Here is a 23,490-nt window from a genome sequence, read left to right on the forward strand (position 1 = left end):
CTGGGAGTCAGAAGAATTTCATCCAAGAAAACACCAATATCCACAATACTTCTTTCTTTACTACAATACCTATCAATTTATTCTCCAGATTCTTGAACAATATAGCATTTGAAAGCCTGCTGTATCATTTCAAAACGTACTTTTTGAAAAGCTTGTACCTTAGTTTAATTTGCTAGTTGAGACTAGGCACTACTGACAGTACCATTCTTTTTCCACTTACATCTGGCAGACTAATACCTGTCTTAGGTACCAGCTTGCTAGACACGCATGGTGTCAGTTCCCAAGATGCTACAAATCTAATGTGAATTCTGCAGGTGTGTTATCTTCAATATCTTTATCTTCCTAATGCAAGTTAGCATGCTAGTATTTCTATGAATGGTCTCTGGGTCAGGTGAGGTGGGTTCGAATGTGTTGTGCTGCGCCACAGGGAAAGCTCATCAAACGCTGCTCGCAAAAGCTGGTGAGAGCTGGTGAGACTTGACTGCTTCTCTACAGCTTCAAAACCTGAGCTTCTGGGAAAAAGCCTATTCCCTAAAATAAACAGACAAATAGCTTAAGGGTAAGTATGATGCTGGGTTTTTTTTCCTGGTATCTTTTAGTTCTTCTTGGACTTCCTGTGAAAACTGTTAAGGCATGTCCACCAAACTGACAACAGGCTGAAGTAACAAAAAAGAAAGAGAAAGAGAGAGAGAAAAGGAGAGAAAAATTGGGGGGAGATGGGGGGGGGCGCTGGGAGGTGGGGACTCAGGCCAAAGAAAATGAATTGGTGAGGAGGTGCTATGAAAACAGCCGGCAGGTCAGACGAGTGTGATCAAAGGTTTACTGATGCTGCGTGAAAAAAAAAATCATTAAGAAAGACCAGAAAAAGACAGTCAATTTCAACTAGAACCACAAATAAAACACATTCAAAGCAGTGCCATGAGGGTAGCCCCTCTGATACAGCCAGATAAATAAAGGGAAAGCTGATGACAGTAAGAACAACAACAACAGAAAATAAGACAGTGATGTGAAGGAAAAAGGCACTTCTTACCCAGTTCAGTTATCATAAGAATGTGGGTTCCACTGTTTTTTTCCTGACTGATTGAAACCAAAGGCAGAAGTTTGCCAGGCTTAGCTAGTAAGTAAAGTATTTAGGGGGAAAAGAAAGTACAGAAAGAGAATAAAGTAAGGGAAAAAGACAGATAAGGCTCTAAAAAATAAAACTGAAAAAGAAAATAGAGGACAAAGGACCACAGATCAAGTTTGTATTTGCCATGAAAAAAACAGAACAGCTTCTGCACTTCACATCACACCACTTGACAACATAAATACCCACAGCTAGAGTGGAAATCAGAGTCTAGTTACCTACCATCATCGTATTCTCAGGAGTAAAATATCTCATACTATTATACAGAGTTTGGTTACACATGATTAAACAGTTTTGGACCATGAAGAAATAAACAAATGGCCTCTTACAATTGATTAAATGCACAGGAAATATCTGCTCATACTTACTGTGGCTTTCTTCCTTTTCTAACCTTAGCCCAAAGACCTCTGCTTATTTGCTATGCTATGCAAAAAGCATCTTGCCCGATAGAATATTTATTTAAGAAAATGGAGAAAACCCAAAGGGAGGAGAGAAATATATTTCAGTTATTCAAATAAAGTGAACCAACTGTTACTAAACTTTCTTTAGAGAGAGTAATTCAAAACAGTTATCCAAAGAGAAAACATAACAGTGTAAGATACAGTATGGGTAATTTTTCTGTGACTACATAACAAGGGAAGTGGGAAAAAGATAAGGGAATGTACATGAAAGGATAAATGTTCGCTTTCCTTACCTAGCTCTGTAATAATAGGGATGTTGGCTCCTGTTGTAATGGAGGGTTGACGTAACAGGCCATGGACTGGACTGTTGTCTGGAGATGACCTATCCATTCCAGGGGGTGTAAAGCCTAAAAGAAAAAAGAAAAGGAGAAAAAAAAAAAAGAGAAAGTTTACAGAGGACAAACTATGGGGAATTCCCTATCTCTGATTTTATTATTTTCCAGGAAAGTATGGTAAAAAATTGTAATTTAAAAAAAATTGACTTAATTTTCAATAATTATTTCATAAAAGCATAATCCTTCACAAATATGGAGTTTATTTCTACTGTAAGATATTTGATGGCTAATGGAGAAACTAAAATTCATTTTGTTATCCTAAGGTTTTGCATCAAAAGGTGTAAAACAGAAAGAGTAATGCTTACTTAAATAAAAAAAGACCACAGCGTTTGAGAGGTTTAATTTTATCAGTATTTCAATTATCCTGAAATAAACACCTTTCCTTAAACAACAAATAACATTTTAAAGAGTACTGTTTGTAAATGGTAGTGAAACCACGAGGAACAAATTGCTTCCACTAGCTGGTTTTAGGTTTGATCAACAAGCAGGGTTTACCTGTTTTCCAGGAGCAATACAACCCACACATGGTGTTTTGTTTGTTTGATTGTTTTTTTAATTTTCACGTGTACCATTTATAATATGCATTTCTATGAGGATTACCATTGCAGGAATACTGCGATGGAAGAGTTCATTCTAACAGACAGAAAGATAGGATGGAAGGAAAAAGACACAGGTTTTCAAACAGTATCTAAGAGGAATCCTTCAAAAGAAACTAGAAAGAGTGAAGATGTAAAGGAAACAAAGGTGGGAGAGAAAACATATTGGCAGGCACTCACAGAAAAAAGAGATCTGGAGACCAGCAAGGTTCACCTCCAAAAGATATTATGTTTTCAGTCTGATTCTCTACACACTTTGAAATGGAGCCCTCGACATAGAGCATTTTTTTGTCCTTTTTTTTTTTTTCTTCTTTTTTTTTTCTTTTTCTTTAAACAAAAAATACCTAGGAAAAGCCTTTTGGAGTTTGATTGTAAATACTGAAAAACAAGTAGTTATACAAAAGCCCATGCAACAGAAGGATGGAAATTCACTGTTGAGACTAAAGCATTCTACCTCCCTTGTCCATTAAAGCTGCAGAAAGCATGGGAATGTTCATTTAATGTCATTATTGCAGAAGTAATGGTGAAACTAGAGGTTGACTTTAGGGTTTAATGTAGAAAAACGTTAAGGTACCATTTTTAGGCAAACATTTGTATGTCAGAAATAGGATTGACCCAAGCTCACTTTAAAACACAGATTTCTGAGAAGACATTAAATTTTTTTGCCACATTATTCCTAAGTTCTTTGACTTCACACCTGACATCCAGGGACAGACTTTTGGTCCTCTGTCAATAGTTCTGAATTCTCCATATACTGATTCTAAATTATCAAAGCCAAATTAATTCCTGCCGTAACTTCATTATCTTCTTGCAGCGTGGAAACTGTTTCACAGCATTAAATTCACTGATACATTCATTCACCTGTTACTGAATTCAGAAGAATGTGATATTATGTAGTTTACCTTGCTTTAGTTTGGGGACCAATTTACAAACCAGGAAATTTCTAAACTAAATTGTAATTGTTAACACATTGTACTGGTTTTATATTTTCTGAAGGATTCATGGGGTTTTTTCAGTGATAAGTACCATCACTCTTAACCTGCCCCTAAACTACAAGGACCACTAGATCTGGACTTCTTGATTTAATGGGATTTAAATTTCTCTTTCCATTCATCTGTCCCTATATTTTGTCTGTATCACATATAGAACATACAGGCAATAATTACTTAGGAGAGACTTTCTTAGCCCTCTAGAAGGTACCGGTATGAATTTCATTCTATCACAAGAAAACTAGATGCAACATGATGATTGTACAGACAGGATAACTGAGATGAGAGTGAAAAGTCTGTGAAGAAATTCCTTAGGAGAAAAGAAGTGGATGTGTCTTGCAAGAATAAAACATTGCCATAGGCAAACCTAAGTCAGTAAAACAATTCTATTTAATATTACCAGCGCATGGAAAATCTTTAGAAAGCAGATTTCTACAAGAGAATCAGAAGTGTTAACAGTCAGTCATTTAATATTGCTCCTTGTGCTGAAACTAATTCAGTAAGACCAACATGATGACAGTGAGTTGTATTTCCAACTGGTATTAGTTTGCAGATGTTTCCTTGTATCTGGCACTATGACTGATAGCTGTCTTGGCTCTTTGAACATTTACTTCTGCATGGCAGAGCTTGAGATTCCTCAGGCTCACAAAGTGAGTCTAACAGAGGTAATTCAGGCACCACCTCATAACTTACAGGTGATGCTGACACTCTCTCAACAGCAGGAAAATGAAAGCAGGACTTCAAATGCTATCTGAGGACAGGTGGGTATTAATGTGACACCTCCTTCTGCAGCAGGATCTAGTGTTTTAAGTCTTGCACTCTGTTATGGAATGCATTCTGTTAGGAGATGCAAGGTATGGCCTTTGTCACAGTATAATAGAAAAAGCTCATCCAGACTCCTTGAGCAGTTATGGTGGCAGGCAGTTGGGTTCTCTGCAGAATTACAGGTTAAAATGGCAACAGTAAGATTTTTTTACACTCAGTTATCTAAGAGCAAAGAAAACTAATACTGTTCTCATGCACCCTAGGGATTGTACTGCTCAGAGCATCCCTAGAGGCTCTGCTTCTCCTTTTTTCCTGAAGGCTTTCCTCTGCCCATCTCAGGATGCACTCCCTAAAACATTTTTTAGAGAATCAGGCTCTTCAGATGGTAGGAGCACATCAGCATTTCCCTACCAGCTAAAAGCAAATTGAAGTTAGCATAACTGCATCTAAACATGCAAGTTCTTCTTGTGTTCCCTCCACTGCAATGTGCACACATATAGAGGCACAGACATGCACACTCTCCATCCAAGGCTGTTTGTAGCCATTTCTCTAACCCTTCAAATATTTGCCTTCCTAGGATGGTGTCAGAAGATTGAAGTAAATGCAGCATTTCTGTTAGACAGCGACTGTCAGAAGCTCTATAATTGCACACTGCACACATAGTGCATTCGGTCTGAAATGCAGGAAGCATGTTAAGGGGAATTTGTTTTCACCTTGAATGTAAAACTAGACCCATGCCTTGATATTTTTCATCCTATGGTCTTGAAAGATGTGAGAAATATCTGTTAATTTAATTTCCTTGCTCGTACTTAATTCAGACACTTCTAGATATTTACTTTTAAAAAATTTTGGAATATTTTAAGGAAAAGGAAAACTGAAATATTTGCGGATTTTGTGTGTCTGTGTTTGGAGCCACATGGTGTCGTACACCTTCAGGCCACATTCCTGCTCCCAAGCCACAAAGTAAATTCTCTACATACGTTGTCTATTTTTTTCCTCCAGAAAAGAGAACAAAACAAAAAAAAAAAAAGTGCAGGAAAACTAACCTGCTTTATCAGAACTTTCATTTAAAGGCATGAAAAACTACAAGTGACAGCTGTGCAGATTCAGTGAATGTGACATTTTTGAATTTCTTCAACTTGACAAGTAAACACCTTAAATCGGTAATGCTATATGCATAATACATGACCTGTATTTTGACATCCATCATCAAATGCTGACTTGAGAAAATACAGGTTTGTACGTCAAGGAATAGCACCCATAAAGCAGGGAGAAATTCAGGTCACAGGGTATTAGGAAAACTCTATTTCATTACAGAAGCTGAAACAAGCTAAGGCATCAGATTTAAGATCCATTTTCAGTTGTGAAAAGATTAAATTCCTCTGCACAGAGCATTCATTTAGAAATGACATGCTTTCCTACAACCTCTTTTCATTTTCCTTTTCATATTCCATTTTCTCCTTCAGTCCACAAACCTTGTTCCATTAATGCTCATAAAAATCATAAAACAGGGCTGATAGTTGTGATCTTACAACCACAGTGTCTCCTTGTTCAACAAACAACTGAGGGAGATGTGGCTACAATTGCTTAAAAGGATCAACCTCTACAGTAAAATTCACATGGCCTGTACAAGTCTGAGCACAGCCCATGTGGAAGGAAATACAGTGACAGTGGGGTACTTCTGGAGAAGGGAATTCTCTTTACCAACAACAAGGAGGTAAGGTACCGTAAAATCATATCAGTTCCAGTAGCCACTGCATCCGGTACTGATGTATAGTACCCACTGCTATACTGGGTGGGTGATTGACTTGCATCTCTTGGTTTTTGCATTTTTGTTGTTTGTTTTGTGGTTTGTTTTTGTTTTCCTCATTTATTAAACTGGTTTTACCTCAGCTCATGAGTTGTTTTCTCGTTTTGGGGAAGTGAGCCAGACTGGCTTAGTTATCAGTCGGGGTCAACCCACCACCATCCGCTATAGGGATAACCACCACAACAGAGTCATAGAATCATTTAGGTTGGAAATGACCTTTAAAATAATTCAGTCCAACCATTAACCTAACACTGCCAAGTCCACCACTAAACCATGTCACTAAATGTCGCATCTAGACGTCTTCTAAACACCTCCAGGGATGGTGACTCCAACACTTCCATGGCCAGCTTGCTCCAGTGCTTGACAACTCTTTCAGTAGAAGAAATTTTCCCTAATATCCAGTTGAAGCTCCCCTTGGCGCAACTTGAGGCCATTTTCTCTTGTCCTTTCGTTTGTTATCAGGTACACGAGACCAACCCTCACCTCACTACAACTTCCTGTCAGGTAGTTGGATAGATCAATAAAGTCTCCCTTATCAACCTGAGGGAACTTCAACAGAAGGCAGCACACTCCTGAAACAAGATGATGCCAGACAATGAACTATATGTATCACATCTCTGAAAGGAACCCAGGTTCTGGGCTTTGACATGCTCAAAATCAGTGAGGCCTGGCAGTCAGCCGTCACTGTGTACCCCCTGGCAGCAGCCCCCCTCTTTGAGAGGTAGGAACTCCCATTCCCTAACTCAGCTACCTTGCCTGAAGGAGTTTGAGCCCGCTACAATTCTCTGCAGAAAGCTGCTGGTTCAATGTCTTGACTCTGTGCAAAAAGTATTCCCCAGCTCCCTCTAAGATACGACTGCTCACAGAAGTAGGTAAAAAACAAACAATTGCATTAGAGGCAAAATCCTACCCCTTAAAGATGTAGTCATCTTAGTGGAAGAAGAACCCTGTGGAAACTTCCTCCCTAACAGAAGGCAAGATCTTTTTACCAAAAGTTACTGGGAATCCAGGTGCTCCCCAGCTCAGAACTCAGCAGGGCCAGATGGATATAAACCCTTCCTGGCTCTTACAAAACACCACCTACAAAGGGATGAGCAGTACTGGGCTTATGAGCACTGTGCCTCCTGACCCAGGCTGGCCTGTGGTCCTCTCAGGGAGGCACTAATTGGGGCTCATCAGTAACATGCAGGTATTCTGAGAGCCAGTGGCACTGTGAAGTTCAAAATTAAGGAATGCTGGCATAGTTTAACATGCCTTCTTCATACTGAAAGTACCACCAGTTTTGCCCAGCTTATATGTTGTTTGGAGCAACTGCCCTGATGGTCAAATGATCTGCTGATTGTGCTGGGCACAAACTGCTGATTTTTGTTCCTGTGCAGTTCACCTGACTGAGTACTGTCCCATGAAATGCAGGAAGGTTTGCTCTTCATAGCAGTAAATATATTCTTTAAGTTTGCTGAGGGCCAATAAAGGTTTACTCATGTTTTAATGTAAAAACAAATTTGTCTCATGGATGTGTACTGCTTCTGTTCCACTGACTCCACTAAGACTCAGATGTGCATATTCTCAAACTGGACTTTTATGTTTATAAAATATCTTCTGTTCTTAAGGATCATAATGGATCCTTTATGATTCTCTTCCCCTTTCCCTCTGCCCCTTTCTTCTCTGCCTGTCTTTCCATTCAAAGTTGTATGTTTTACTAAACTGGAACTCTGTGCATGCAGCAGGCACTTTCTCAAACTGAAAATCCACTTGGCAGACCTAAATGTTGTGGTCTTGTCATTAAAGTACCATGTAAATTGATAGTGTCCTTTAAATAATGCTATTTTAGAGAAAGATGCCGTGGCATTCAGTGGGTAATGTATGCACTAAAGTCCTCAAAAGTATAATTTAAAAGACATATATACTATTAACTAGCTCTGGCTCATTTAAGCAGTATGAAACAACAATAATATTTTGAGCATATATGAATAACACACAGGTGGTGAACTGCCAAACACACCCCTGACAAGTTATCATGCAGAAATATGGGACAAGTATTTTCATTAAGCAGAGCCAGCCAAAAAGAAATAATTCTTTTACAGAAGGATCTCACAGTTATATCCCTTTGCTACTGTTTGCTGACAATGCCCATTTATATTCCTGTGAATTCACTTGAATGATAGACTATACCTGTTATTCTCCAAAGTACAGCCACTTGGGTATACCTGGAAAGTTCAGCAGCAGTCATGCAGCTAAAGAGCTGCTGACATTCATGGAAATGTGTTACAACCATGCAATTTAGAAACAATTCTAGCTTCAGTGTCCCATGTGGCCTGAAACAGGGATGTAGTTTGGCCTCAAAACCTGGAAATGCTAAATCCTGGTTTCAGTTCTGGCTTTTACTGCGACTTGTGACTGAAGATCTAAAAATCTCTTGGAGATTATCATTAAAGCTCTAGAAAAAGAGAGGAATTTGAAAGACCAGATGTGACTGCATAAGCTCCCAGCTCTTTCAGAGACTTCAGAATTTTCAGAGATGCTCCAGGCCCAAACATAGGCCAAGGTATATCTACAGAGAGTGGAGGGTGAAGGAGGACAGCTTTCTCAAGTTTAACAACTTTATGGTGCTTTGAGAGACACTGTCAGAGAGAATAAGCTGCCCATCTTCCTGCCAAGAAAGTGCTCTTCTCTAATGTCTGTTCGCTCCCTTACTGTTGAATTACACAAACCTATACTAAAAATGTCCAACTCAAAGCTCAAATGGAAGCACAGGGCAGCAGGACCAATACTAGTTTCTGCTCCCCAAAGTGTGAGATCCATTCCTGGATGAGTTAGTGGCCCCATGTGCTGGAAGTGTAAATGATGTATAGTTCTACTGCTTCTTGGACTGCTTTGACAAGGCAGGATTAAGCTGTAAAAACAAAGATCAAAAGGACTGGAGTTTCATCATCTTGAGGTTTAGCACTAAGTCGCACCACATTGATTCCATTTTCAATTGTGAACAGCACAATGTGCTAAAAATAGCATTATATTTTAAGCCTAGTGCAGAATTATGTATAACTTAGAGGGTTTTAGACTTATACAAGTCTTTTCCCAGTTTCAGTGTCTTTTGAGTTTCACTATCAAGCATGCACAAAAAACAAAGACGAAGTCCACCTGAACTGCCTGCGTTTTTGTTTTTGGCTTTGTAGGGGGTTTTTTTCCCTTCACAAAACCTCATGTGGTAGTTACCCAAACTCTGCTTCTGCCAAGGTTCACCACAAGCTTACACAATCCAAAACTATCAAAATGAATGGGCTTTATTTACTAGTACTTTGCAGAGCATAGTCTTGATGTTCACTCCTTGCTATTTTTCTCACTTTATGTAAGATAATACGTAGTTATTAGCCATAGCACTTCCCTCAGGTTGATTTGAATGGAAACTTTATTTCTCTATACCATAAACATTCCTAGTCAGTACTAGTCTGAGAAGAACTTCTTTCTGTCATGGAATGAAGCACAAGTTCTCTGAATTTATTTTTTTTTTATTTAGCAAAGAGCAAACAAAATTAAATTTCCTTTCTGTAGTTACTTTCTTTACAAACTTTATTTTTTAATTGTCCCAACTCTCTATTTACCATTTAATAGTTTCATACACTAGGTGTTGCTAGGGTACAAAGTTGATAACATCTAAGTGTAGGACAGGTTTGTAGCTAAAATAATTTAGTATATAATGACGCCAAACTTTTTTCAGTTGAATCATTAATCAACTCTGCATATTTAGACCTCAGGCAAAAATAAATATGCTGAATTAAAATTATCAAATAAATTAAGCTATATTACCTAGTTGAGAGAGACAGCTATTCAATAACTACAAACAAAACGGAGAACTCACCCTTAAAAATGATATATAGGCAAGTAAGGCAAGACTACACATTATATCATTATATCGAATAAAGTAAATTTTTTCTGAGAGAAAAAGGAAGAGAAAAGCCAGATATCATAGCAAGAAATCAATAAAAATATTTCGATAAATGAAAGTAACAATGTTGTCCAACACATGATTGGCAACTACTGAAACATAAATTAAATGAATTTCCCATTGCTGCTTATGGGAAAATTATGCAGATTAGAATTTGATTAGGTTTATATCATGAGACTCAATTTGGACTTTTAATCTATTAAGCTCCAATAAATGAGGCATCTGAATAGCTCCCCTGAGCAGCAACAGTAATAACCACAGCAGTCATTTTTTGCAATATGTATTCTGACAATTTCTTTAGCAGATGATTCCATGTCTTTAAGTACAATTACTTTGTAACTTCTACAAAAATTTCAGGTGTTTGCAGTGAGGAAATGGATACATACAAAACGCTTCAACAGACACTTTGTGATAATCAACATCTGTCACTCTGTTCTAGCAATATTGTTTTTCCATCAACTTGGACTTACTTACGGTCGACTTCATAGTCTGTGTGGGCTAAATAGTGCCAGCAGACTTGCAAATTACTCAAGCTGGAACTGAGCTGGAAGCCTATGGTAAAATGTCATTAAGTTCTCTATAGGCTGGGTCAAAACTAAAATCCCACATTCAAGGCTGTCTTGGGGATCAAAGATGGAACTTTGAAGGCTAAAGCCTCATTTTATCAAAGAAATCTGAATTGAATTCCCAGAGCTGATCTTTGAGACAGGTTGGATTCAGGTCAAGACCACCTCTAATTTATCTGGTAGATATGCTTCATAGCCCTCCTGCATATTTCCTGCAGTCTAATCTATTTGCAAGTATACAAAAGCTCCTCTCCCATATTCCTCTCTATTGTAAAAAAGTAAATCTTCAAAGGGTGCTGACTAGAGAGCATATTGTGCTTATGTCCTATCCTGCCAGATTTCACCAAATCCTGAACAACCTCTTAGCAGACAGGTTGTCCTATGGAAATAGTCAAGTGACAGCATGACGGCAATTCAAAAAAATTAAATCTGTATTTTAAAAATTTCAGGGCTTGATTAAATTCTCATGGTAAAGAAGCATGGGTTTTGCGTTCAAGTGTGAATATATTTTCTTTAAAAGAAGCGTAACAGAGAATTTCATTCAGGCATTCAAACTTTCAGCATACCACTGCAAACATTTTCTGCAAGCCAAATTTTTTTACCAGAACTCCAAATTTAACATAATAAATAGGGGGGGGGGGAAATCAGTCATGTTTTTTGTCAGTCAAATACTGCCTTTTGTAGCATGTCTGTTAAAGACATCTTATTAGATATCGTGTGAAAATGAGTATCAAGTTGATTTAAACTATGCCAGTCTGTACAATGCTAACTCAACTAACTTTTCCTTAGAAAGCACAATAAATTGCATGCAGCCAGCTGCAATTAACAATGTAAGGAATGATAATTACCTAAGCAGTATTTGTATACTTCTTCAAACAAAATTCTCTTGACTATAACAGATAGCTTACTATCTCCTTGCTACAATTTCATCTGAACCCTGCAAATAATATATGGTTGCCTATCTGAAACACATAAAATGAAAAATTGTAGGGTTTGGAGTATATTTTAAAAGCACACACATCATCCCATCGCCACAATTATTTGCACATCAGAATTATCAGTATTAATAGCCAGTATGAAAACTATCCCTGTCACGCATTAAAAGTAACAGGAAGGTATGTACCTCCAAAAAGTACTTCCATTAAAAGAAATGTCAATCCTCTGATACTGAACTTCACAGAAAAGGCAAACACATCAAACCAGCCTTATACTTTTTTCAGCTTGGCATGTAAACCCTGTTTTATGTGTCACATATACCTTATGCGACATTCTATTCCAGTCTAAATACAGGTCTACCAAATACTACAACTGGATAATTTATTGCAATTATTCTTGACTCTGACTGGAAATAAACAGAAAATGAATATTTTGTTTTCTTTCTACTCTTTTTTTTTTTTCACCATTAAAAAAAATATGTAAATACAAATTGCACAGTTGTGGAATCAGGATAAATCTGAACTCTCTAATTGAGTTTTCCTGAATGATCTACCAGTAGCAATATATTAGCTACTAATAATATCTCATGTTGTGTAGATACACCTGCCTGAAGAACAGCAGTGATACTACTGATATCACTGGGTTTACTCAACCTATAAAGTGTGGGAACCTCTCCTTCAGTCAGCACAGTATCTAGAATCAAGAATTCAGAGAGCAATTTATGCCTCTGATGGCCTTTTGAGGACGAAGAATATCCAAAGTATACAGTCAGCAGTGTAAATAAACATAATCTGCTCAGGAATATCAAGAAAAAAGGAAAAGCATTTACAAAACCAGTGAGGTACAGCCTGCTCGTAAAATGAAATTTCCACTGCTAAGTTTGCACTATTTTGTCCCACTGTTTTTCTCCTCTTAGTGAATATTAATCTTAAAAAGAAAATTAACTTCTTATCATGACAGAATGACTCATTATTTTATATAGAGTTTTTTCTAAAATCTTTAGGGTTTTCCTTACCTCTCACTGTTCAAATGTTTTTTTATATTTAAAGAAGTACCAGCAGAAGTGTCTCTACACCAGCTCCTTATCTATTTTATTTATAAGGGATCTGAAACCCATTACACTAGCAAACAAGCTGATAAAGACAGTGATAAAAGTAAAATGTAATCTGGTATTCTTTAAGTAGTAAAAATTAAGTGGCAATCATAAAATATATACCATGGTATCCAGTTGCAGTACAGACATACTGAAAACTTGCAGCAGTTTTTGTGTTGTTTTTTTTTTCAGCATTATATTGACTACTTGCTGTCATTCCTGCATCTAAATACTAGTGCTGGATTTTAAATTGGCATAATCTCTATAAACACTTAATGCATTAACTTGCCTATCCCTCATTATTTACTAGAGAGTTACATGGGTTTATAAAAACTAAAATGCTTACTTCCTTGTTTTAATTTCATTAGTACCAATATCAGGGGAAATAGCTTTTCTTTCAGTTAGAGGTTTTGAACACTTCTGAGAGTCTTTAGTCTATTTCTTGTTATTTGATAGGATTCTGAGATTAAATGTCCAAGTTGCAATGTGGATTTTTGTTGCTACTGGGGTATTTTAAGAAGCTGATGATTTTGGGCAGGGCCAATCTAAAATGTAAATCTGCACAGAAATTTTCAGGTTTATTTACATTTGACAATTACAAACATTGCCATTAAACAAAGAAAAACAAATTCAAGACATGTTCCAAATTTTTAAAGCACTCTTTGTCTATCTAATTCAGTCTACATCTGTCTCACTCAAAACAGATGTGTCCAAACACGACTTTACATTGCCACTAAAGAACTGAAGATTTAATTGAACAGTTAATAATAATAAAATTCTCAAATATCACAAAACCTTGGAGACCCATTGCATTTCTTGCGTAACTGGAATCACTTCCCTCTATTGCAGGGGGAATATTTTGAAACGTGCATCACAAGATACTTTGCACAAGCACTTCCCAACCTTTTCCCCTGACAGACCTCCCATTGCTTATCAAAGGACTCACATGACAAGAGAGAGTACTAGTCTTGGAGAAAAAGCTCAGGGAAGCACTGCTGTCCCCTGCCTACATTCACTGATCAGCAAGGGAGAGCAGAGAGATCTTCAATCCCCAGTTTCTCCTCTCACGGACATCTGGAAGGAAACCCTTGAAGTCCTTTCCACATTGCTAGCTATGAACTTGGTCTCTACAGTTTAATAAGAAAATATATGAGGACATTTCTTCCCTTTCCTGAACTTTAGGTCTCACACTAGGCTCACTGACACCTAATAATGAACTTTAAAAACAAAAAGTGTGCAATTTTCAAGTCTTCAGTAAAATGACTCTAGGTGCTAGATATAAAAATAAAGGAGATAAGTTAAGAATGGAAATATTACCTTACATGTCACATATTTGGCTAAGAAAATGGTGTAAATAAGACATCAAATCTTTGTTTAAAAACTCCATGAACATCATATTTCCAGGAACTTTTTTCTAAGACTTTGTGGCAAAATCCCTTCTGTGTGAACTCTAAAGAAGATTTGGTAGGCAACGAAATCAACCAGGATATAATAATATATCTGAGATTTATCTGTTTCTTTAGGCACATTTTATCAAACTGGAATCTGAAGTTTATGAAATAGCAAGGTTGCTAAATTGGAGTTACATGGTAAAATCTTTTTGATATTTGTCCTCTAAGAAAGAGTTCACCAAAATATTATTTTAAGCAGTTTGTCAAACACCGATTTCAAGCCAGGGTAGATTCAATAAATCAATTCAATACGGATTTATTTTATACATAGTTGAACAAATTTACAAAAAGTTTGAAGTTACTGCTCTAGGAAGCCAAATTCTTCATACATGGAAAGCTACAATAGGAACAACCTGCAAATTATTGAAGATTTACAGCAGATATAGTTTCTAAAATACACAGCTGAATATGCCAAATAAAATGGTTCAAGCACCTTTTCTGAATTTAATTTTGGTTACAGCATAAACTGATTTTGAGCAAGCTCACACTTGTGACTAACAGAAAATTTTTTTTGAAGAATGCTTCTATAACTGTTGTGCTATTAGTCCAGCTCATCTGTCCTCAAACAAACAAGAAACAAAACGTTTTCTCAGTTCCCATATGACACTATCTGATTTCAGATAGTGTCTGATTTCAGATTTTTTTTAGAGGAGGAGGGTTTTTTTAAAATGTCTGCTTATATTTGCCTTTACTTAGAGACTCATTTCTAAGTCACAATACAATCAAACTGATAGGAACTTAGCAGAAACAGGAAACCCTATGTGGACATCCAATGCATTTAGGAAGAAACTCTGTAAAATCAAACTTATAGAAAAGATATATGCTGTTAGACTGTAGACATATTTTCCCTCCCAATACTAGCCAGTAACCATGCTCCTAAATCAGTATTTAGAGTATTTGAGAATACAAGTTGAACAGAAAATTTAAACAAGCAACCAAACTTCAAATCAACACGAAAGGGCCAATCTCCCTTATACTTTCACAAGATCTATTTTAAAGCTCTAAGGAAAGTTAGGAAAAGATCTGGTATTGCTATGACATTACAGAAATTTTAAATTATTTTAATCTTGTATCCAAATAAGTCAGTACAAAAATTCCCATTAACCATAATCTTACTGGAGTTATTGAATAAAAATAAATTACAACAGCTAGTAGAGAACAAAGTGTACTCTACTTTCTTCAATAAAATATCCTACCATAGCATTTAGAAATTCACAGACTGAATTTTCAAGGTTTGGTTTTCAGATGTTGAAAAGCTGCAGAAATACATTATTAGGAGCACAGTAGTATTGATTCTCAAATGAAGGTTGTGCCTCAAGTCAGGCTGAATATCCCATTCTGCAGATGCTAAAAGTTCTGGAAGGTTCTTGATAAGCAGAAGTTACCAAGTTTTTAGAGACTGCCTATTATGGAAAGTCTGGACTGCCTCAAATTTAACCATGTCAAACTTAAATCAACAGGTCTGTCCTGAAAAAAGAATTTTGCCAAGAATTTTGTAAATTTTATCTTAAAGCTGTCAAAGTTCTGCAATTCAATAGCAGGTGTTAGATTCTGCTTTTCTGCATTGGATATCATAGACTAGGATCTAACTGGAAAGAACAAAGAACACAAATCTAGCTTTCTCCTGTAATGCCATTAGACTGGTAGAATCTGCAAGATACGGAGGCTTTGTATCCCTTCCACGCTAAAGCAAAAACAGTGACATTGATCTCTGAAAAAACCCACCATCTTTATGAATATAAATAACCATTTATTAAGCAAACAATACATAGTGAAGCAAAGAAAGATATCAGAATTACGCTCATGAGGCTGCCTGCTATGGTACATAACTTTCAAAGTATCTTGGATTCCTGTAATATATTATCTATATGTTCCATTTTCTTGAAGTTATCTTCATAATCAAGATGCTATCACAAGTATCGTGGGCATTGGAACTATTTTTAATTTTCATTTAAAGAGCAATTAAAGAAAGACAATGGATACACAAGATAATAAAGTAAGTGATTAGCAGCATGCAAATGACATAGGCTTAATGATAATACCCTGTTCTATTCTCCAAAGGGCCTGTCGAGAGAAACCCTTCCTACATGTGGTTGTGCAGTTAATGTGCCTCAGCCTACAATTACAACATTGCTGACACCATTAACCACTGAAACAACATCACTTCATGAAATCCTTGTTGTCTCATTAAAATGCAAAGGGTCAGGTAATTTACCAGCATTGTGTGTCTACTTTTGTTGTGGGTAATTAGCAAGCATTACCCAGCATGGACTCCTACTGGGAAATAGTTAAACTGTGAGATATTAAAAAGAAATTTTTTATGAGAATTTGAAAGATTTAGAATTATAGCCTCGACATACCTTTGTATGCAAGGAGCCATGAAACACAGACCTTTTATACATTTAATGCCACAAGATTTTATGGTCGGTTATTTTAGAAAATTAACTTCAAATTTTAAAAATTTACTCTTGTATAATTTGATCTAGATATGTATCTCCCTATGCAATTAAGAACTTTTAAAATATACACAGACAGAGAAGCAAAACAACTTACATTATCTTAAAGACTTACACAGGGTTTTTTTTAAAAAATAATTTTAAAGTTAAAACACAGAGATTGGTGCAGTGCATTCTAATACTCATGTTCCCTTTCTTCTTGCTAATTGAAGCCTCATATCACCACTTAAAGGAACCTTGATAACATTCACTATTGGTTCATATCTTGTCAGGGAGCAGAATAGTCTCTTATTCTTTAAATGGAAGTTTTGGAACATAAAACACATTCCAATAAAAGTGAACAGAAAATTATGAATTCATTAAACTACTTTGGTATCTTGTGCTATATATAATATTTATATTCCAACTACTGTAAAATATGCTTTAATATCTTTAGGCAACTATAAGGACTTAAATATTTATAAAATGGCTAAAGATAAAGTATTGCTCTCTTATTCCTACATACCGATGATGTAAGGCATGCAATCAAAGACAATAACACTTTCAACCCATTTGTCATCTTAAAGGAGCCTTTCAACTTCAGATCCCTTGTGTGCAATCTACGTAAGAGTTGTTGCCTACATAGGCAACTCCAGAGGAGTTTGCTCCTTAAAAACTACCAAGAGTGCTATACTTCACATAAAACAGGGTTTTCTGAAAATGGAGACAAAACTATAAATTTGCAGGCAAAACAGCTCCAAGTGGGGCTTCAAAATACTGCTGTATTTATCTCTGGGACATCTGGGAACAGGAAGCATTTTGATTTAATATTTCATAACATAGAGGCAATTGCTTCCTTGCCTGGTGTATAATTAATGCTCATAAAAAGAGTGGGTTTTTTTATTCCTCAGCATCAGAAATGAACAACATAGTACACCTTCATAATAGGGGGTTTGATTTCAAGATGCTGAACAGCAAATAGTAATGAAATAGAGTCACCATAAATTTATAATAGTTTTGGGATGGTTAAATATATTTATAGTTTAAGTGTGAGATCACGTGTTTTGATGTTCTGTATTATCTACCTCCTTTGCATGGTTTTATTTTTCTCTGGCTTAAGCAGAAGGTATCTTAAAGCAGAGAAGAAAGAAGCAATTATGAAAGCTTGAAGGTATTTGGGCTAGGACCTTACAGCATTTCTCCAACACAGAGAAATTGTGTCAAAGAAATGTGTCTCTCCAGCCACACCCCAACATATTTTCTGTTTACAAGCAACAGAATTGAAAAACTTCATTTCTTCATAGTTTTTCTCTCTTTCTAGGAAAACTTTGAGAGAGATGGGAAACCTTGTGTGTGTGATTCTGGCAGCCAGCATTAGTGTCCAGCTACAAGGAAAATACAAAAAATATGAAGGGTGCTGAGTGGACCTTTCCTGTTAAGGGTTTCATGTGAAGACTGCAAGGCTAGCAAGGTCCTAACATAGCTGATTTCTACAGAACAGGAAAAACATTAAGTGACCAAACTCTCTCCCACCCAGTCTCCTTAGTTTATTTAAGTCCAAATCTTGCAAAGACCTGCACATAATCTAACTTTACACAGGTGGATAGTTTCACTGAAGTCAGAGAGATTTATTAGCCTGTATAACATTGAGTACATAAGTTTTGGAACAAGCAAAGCATCAGATTGTAAACTTGCCAGGCCAAAGGCCATATTTTATTCTTGTATATATCAGGACTATGACAACAAGCTCTTAGTTCCATCTAGAGCTCCACTGTGCTACCATAAAATAAATAACAGCTATCAGCTGATCCATCTCATTCAGCAGGATAAGAAATTATGTGCATGTTGCAAAAAGGTAATACTGAGTGATTTATCATAGTGACCTGATCTTCAAAAACTGGACTATTTTTTGTGAGTAAATGGTGATATGGGACATGTTCTGGCCCTTATCTCATTTTTCAGTTATTAATTTCATTACTTGGGATGGTCAGCCTTTGCTTCGAAAAATAGTAATGAAACCAAACTACAACAAACATTTAAAAATTGAGTTAGTTAATAATCAAGCAACCAAGTAGAAAATTTTGTTAATTGGATTATTATTTTTGTCATTTGCAACAACTGATGCTACCAAAAATACAAGGAATGTTCAGAAATACAGAGCATAAAAACATCCTTAATTACGTGGAACTCCTACACTAAACTATCAATCCTGCAAACCAATAAGCCTGATGCCAATGCAAAATACCATTTTTGCAAATGTGACTGGTAAGATTGATATTGTCTAGGAGAAAATTTTTCAAAACATCTATGTGAGTTAGAAAATTATTAGCTATCTTTAAGTATAGCAAGCATTCTGCAGCGTAAAAGACATTGATATGCAAAGACACACAGAATCTAAATGTTCAAAAGAATAAAGCTGGTGTCACAGCTCACTTTGACACTTAAGAAAACTACCCCAAATTTTTCACTTCTTGCCAGCGCTATTCATTTCTTTATTTTTAATATTACATCTGCATGTAGTATTCTACATCTACTCATAAGTTTTTGTAAGGAGGTTAAGTAACTCCTTAAACTGCAATTGTTTAGTGCCAGCTAAATAGAGTTTGATTTTTAGCATTTGGAAGTTAAGGCTCTTTATTTCTACATTTTCATGCAATACAAAAAATTAAACATAGGAAACAGTGCTGGAGTGGCCACAGAACACTGAATTCCATAACAGCCTAAAATTAATTGCCTCTATGATTACAGAAAACTATACTCTGAAAACTTCACTTTAAAACTTTTGACTATAAAATAAGAAAAAATAAGATTCAACATTCACTAAAACCCCCTTCTTCAGGAATAAAACTATTGTTTTGAATTTATAACAGCATTATAATACAGTTATCTACAAAAGTGACACAAAACCTTTGCTAACAAAGCACTTCAGACAGTATTTATCCTCTCCCCTTTTTTAAGAATTTTCTCTCATTTGCAATCCCGATAATACAATTGTTGTTCTCTCTTTTTCCTAACACTTCAGAGATAAAAGCAATCAAGCATTATGGATTGGTAGAGGTGAAAAAGAATATACTACCTGCAAGCACAATGGAAACCAGATCTCAAATTCATTTTAATAAGAAATTTCTGGCAGCAGATTGTGAGACTAAGTCCATAAAAAATTGCAATGATATAAGAATTAATGAACATATTGTAAAATAAATCTAATGAAACTCTGTGGCTGTTTCTGCCCTTTTAATCAGTTTAAGACAGCTCCAACAAAAGATGATGATGAAGTCACAAGTGATTTTTAAAGGAACTGGATCAAATGAAACTAAACTTGTACAGGGTTATTTCAGCTTGTGCAATCTGTTACTCCTGAAAGTCAGTGTGTAAAATTCTGAGTACATTTACTTGATTTTATAGGATTTCCCCCAGAAGAATCTTGCCATGATGTATGAGATGTATTACCCAGGAGTTCATCCAATCTTTATGTTTTTCTCTTTATTCTTTCTAGTTGGAGGATCTATTATGAGAACTGTAAACGAAGGCCCTAAAAAGATCTCTCATGTGTTGAAATAGTGTTCCTAGGGAAAATTCTCATAAGTTGAAGTCATTCAGAAAACAGCTGCAATTGTTACTTTGCTGAAATACGTCTACACTGCTGCACTGTGATCTGTCTTAGAGTGTCTGTGGACAAAATGTTACCATACAGCATGCCCTTTCTGTACTTTAGACCTGCATGGAGCTGTAAGATCACTTTTCTTTATTGTTTAGTAAGTGTTTTTTAATGAAATGTACTGCTCTTATTATATAGGACTCAAGATCTAAATCACTATCTAATAAAAGAAAATTATTGAGTTGGATATCTAAAGTTACTACCCAGAGGCTACTCTGGTACAGTATTTATAAATCTCTAAACAGTTAGGTATAATTGTCTTTCTGGGTTTTGAAAGAAAGCCAAATAGCAGTTTTAGTTACAACTGAAGATAAATATTTTGTGTTGGGCCCTGTTCAGCTGGTGGATAAAATAACAAGTAAAATTCCCACAATGTAAGACTGTTATAGAAAAAAACAAGAAACACAAAAAACTAAATGGACTAGTCAATAGATGCTACCTGAAAAAGAAAGGATGGAAATGACAACAGAATGAAGGAAAGGAGAATTACTGGAGGTCTCCCAGTGTAACTGCCAAGGCAGAGCCCATCCCATACTCAGTACTCCTGAGTGTTTGGAAAAATGTTATGACAAGTGAGTAAAAATGCTTAACATGGATCCAATAATCTCTGGTCTTCTCTCCAAAATAGTTCTTGATAAAACTCCCTCAAATTGGTATTTGAGGGAGCAGAAAGAGAAACAGGAAGGACAATAAAAACAAATCTCCAGTACTGGAGGGTGACCTTTTTCTCCACCAGAAACACACCTCTTTACAAATCTTTCTAGGAAGACAATCAGTCAAGATCTTTAAGAGGAACTTCAAGATAAACACAGGGCTTCCTTGTTTATGAGTAATTCTGTGAAGAAGTAGACCAACCTTTGACTCTACAGCATTTTGTATTTCAAAAGCTGAGATATCTTAATGAAAGTGATAGTTTGCTGCAGCTTCAGTGGGATACATTTTGGTCTTTCTGTCCTTCGAATCTAGGTCTCCCAAAGGCAACAAACTGCCCTGATGACTTCCAGAAGTTCATTTTCGGGACATTAGAGCAGGCACCCCTAACCTCTGGCAAGCCTGGAGTTGCCCAGTCAGCTTTGAAGTGTTCAGTGCAGACAGCCCTGAGAATGCTTTAACGTTCAACAGCACAGCTCCAATTTTAAAGAGTTTCTTGTTCTTTTTGAGTAGAATTACACATTTTATGTAAGGGAGACCAGTAAATCCTTCCAGAACAGTTAGTAAGCTTTTCCTTCTAAGGAAGACAGCTTGTTTCCACTCACAGTTCTGTGTAGTCATGTGTTTGGTTGTATGTTCCTAGACAGATGATGATGAACGCAGATTTGACAATTTAGATGACATTTGCTCTGGGTACTCCAGGGCCCTTTGTAGCTCTGGTCCAGAATATTGTTTTTTTCCTGTGTCTTGGAACAGTGAGTTGGATTTTTCTTCTGTAGGAGATCAAGGTGGAGTACTTTGCTTAGATAAGATGCAATTCTGGCAGTATCAGTTATGACTCAAGACGGTCAGGCCAGAGGTCAAAAGTGTTGTTGCATTACTTATAGAAAGTCTAGATAATTAATCCTACCCAGCCCAAAAACCTGGGGATATTTTATTACAGAAAGAGGCATTATCAAGTCTTTGTTTCTGTATGACCTGCGTGTGTATTAAGTTCAACTTGAACTAGTAATGAGAAAATCCTTTGTTGATATAAACCAGATTATTTCAAAGACGTTTTTTCAGCAGATAACTTAATCCATTGGGTACTGGCAGCCCTACTGTTACAGAACTTTATCAGGAAGGTTTGCTTTCATGCATCCACTCTCCTCTTCCTTCTACAAGATCTTTCCTCTCAGATTGCACCTGAGTTCCGTTTCAAAGATATGTCCTTGGTTGGAAAGGGTATGTTTGGATGGATACAGAGGGTTGGCTGGTGATGGATGCCTATGACTGGTAGTGACTTCTGTGTTAAAGTAGGTGATGAGGGTGAGGCTCTGGGAAAAAGCGAATGAAATCCCTGAATCTGTGGATTCTTTTTCTGCTACCAACTTAGAGCAAAGGAGTTATAGACAGAGCCCTGTACTTCAGCACTGGGGAATGATTATGGCTTATCTGATGGTTAAATAGACTTGCATCCTGCTTTTTATGGCATACTTCTTATACCGGTGTCATCTTTTGCCTCATGCTGGAGTGAAATAATCACAGGTACAAACTGATCCTTATGCACTCAGTAATCTATCAATTAAATGACTAAGTTTTTTCTTTTTCAAAGACATAAACATAAATTATATATCACGTTTTCATATGAGATTCCACTGTGTAGTGACTACATAATTATACATATACAATACTACATATTTACTCAGAATAGCAAAGGTAAGATTATACTGCTAAATCCCTCACCAAGAATCTTGCTGTTTATCCCATACATTTCTCAGATTGCTCATATATTTTGTTTTGTTTCTTCTCTTTTCAAGACCCTGTCACAGGTCAACTGACATTCTGCCACACACCCAGATTTTCTGACATCCATGTTTCTGATGATCAGTAACAGGAGTAACATAAAGATTCAAAGGATAGTGTTGATGTCTTAATTCAAAATCATACACTAAGATGTAGAAAAATGCAGATTGACAATACTTAAGGTTTGTACCAGCTAATGTGTTTAGGATAATTATGTCAAGGAATGTACAAATGTAAAATGACAATTCTCTCTGTAAACAAAGGTACTTAATTGCCAGTAAGAAGTTGTGAGGCTGTTTCTAGTATGCTGCTTGTTGACTAGCAAAAGTTGAATCACTTAGTTTATATAATTGTCATGATAGTTGTGTCCACCATATGTTAAAGATGCATTTCACAAACAAAAATGTCACATTGCATATAATTTCCATAAAGTTTGTGCTATCTAATGATCTAACTGCTTCTGACAGTCTAATCATTGTATTCAAGGTCTTTCAAGAAAATTTACTGCACTGAAAGGAACACAACCAATTCAGGAGTTGTGGATATCACAAGCAGAGAACGTACTGGGAAGGTAATTATCTTCTGAAGCCACTGGGCTTACAGGAACCCCTCCTTAGTCAGTGCTCTCAACTAAAATAGGCTGCTAGTTTCTGCCTTATGTTATGCCCTGTTTCCCCAGAAAAGCTACAGAAAGAATCACCTTTGTTTTTTAATGTGCAGACTGGTACTTACCCGAAGAAAATTTCTTAGAATGTGCTAACTTATTGTGCCTCTGCTTCTCTGCATTGGCAACACTGTGAATAGGCCTAAAGGGATTTGGACCATGGCCAGTGTACACTTCCTGACCTATAGGGCTATTGCTGTAGCAGCAACCTGGGTATTACAGATTC

At 36.4% G+C, this 23,490-nt stretch overlaps 1 protein-coding gene across 36 annotated transcripts in view; it reads right to left on the minus strand.

Moving 5' to 3' along the window:
• The window catches only part of KCNMA1 (potassium calcium-activated channel subfamily M alpha 1), a 463,622-nt gene that overhangs the window by 24,049 nt on the left and 416,083 nt on the right, over positions 1–23,490 (minus strand). For 21 of the 36 annotated variants that reach the window (XM_032695589.1, XM_032695577.1, XM_032695576.1 and 18 more), the window contains one exon: positions 1,821–1,934. In XM_032695589.1, the coding sequence (XP_032551480.1) occupies positions 1,821–1,934 (114 nt within the window). Of the gene's footprint in view, positions 1–1,030; positions 1,115–1,820; positions 1,935–23,490 lie in introns of all 36 variants that reach the window. The other 15 variants (XM_032695567.1, XM_032695566.1, XM_032695583.1 and 12 more) reach the window with 1 other exon arrangement.

The sequence above is a fragment of the Chiroxiphia lanceolata genome, chromosome 8, assembly GCF_009829145.1.
Source record: "Chiroxiphia lanceolata isolate bChiLan1 chromosome 8, bChiLan1.pri, whole genome shotgun sequence".
Lineage (NCBI taxonomy): Eukaryota > Metazoa > Chordata > Aves > Passeriformes > Pipridae > Chiroxiphia > Chiroxiphia lanceolata.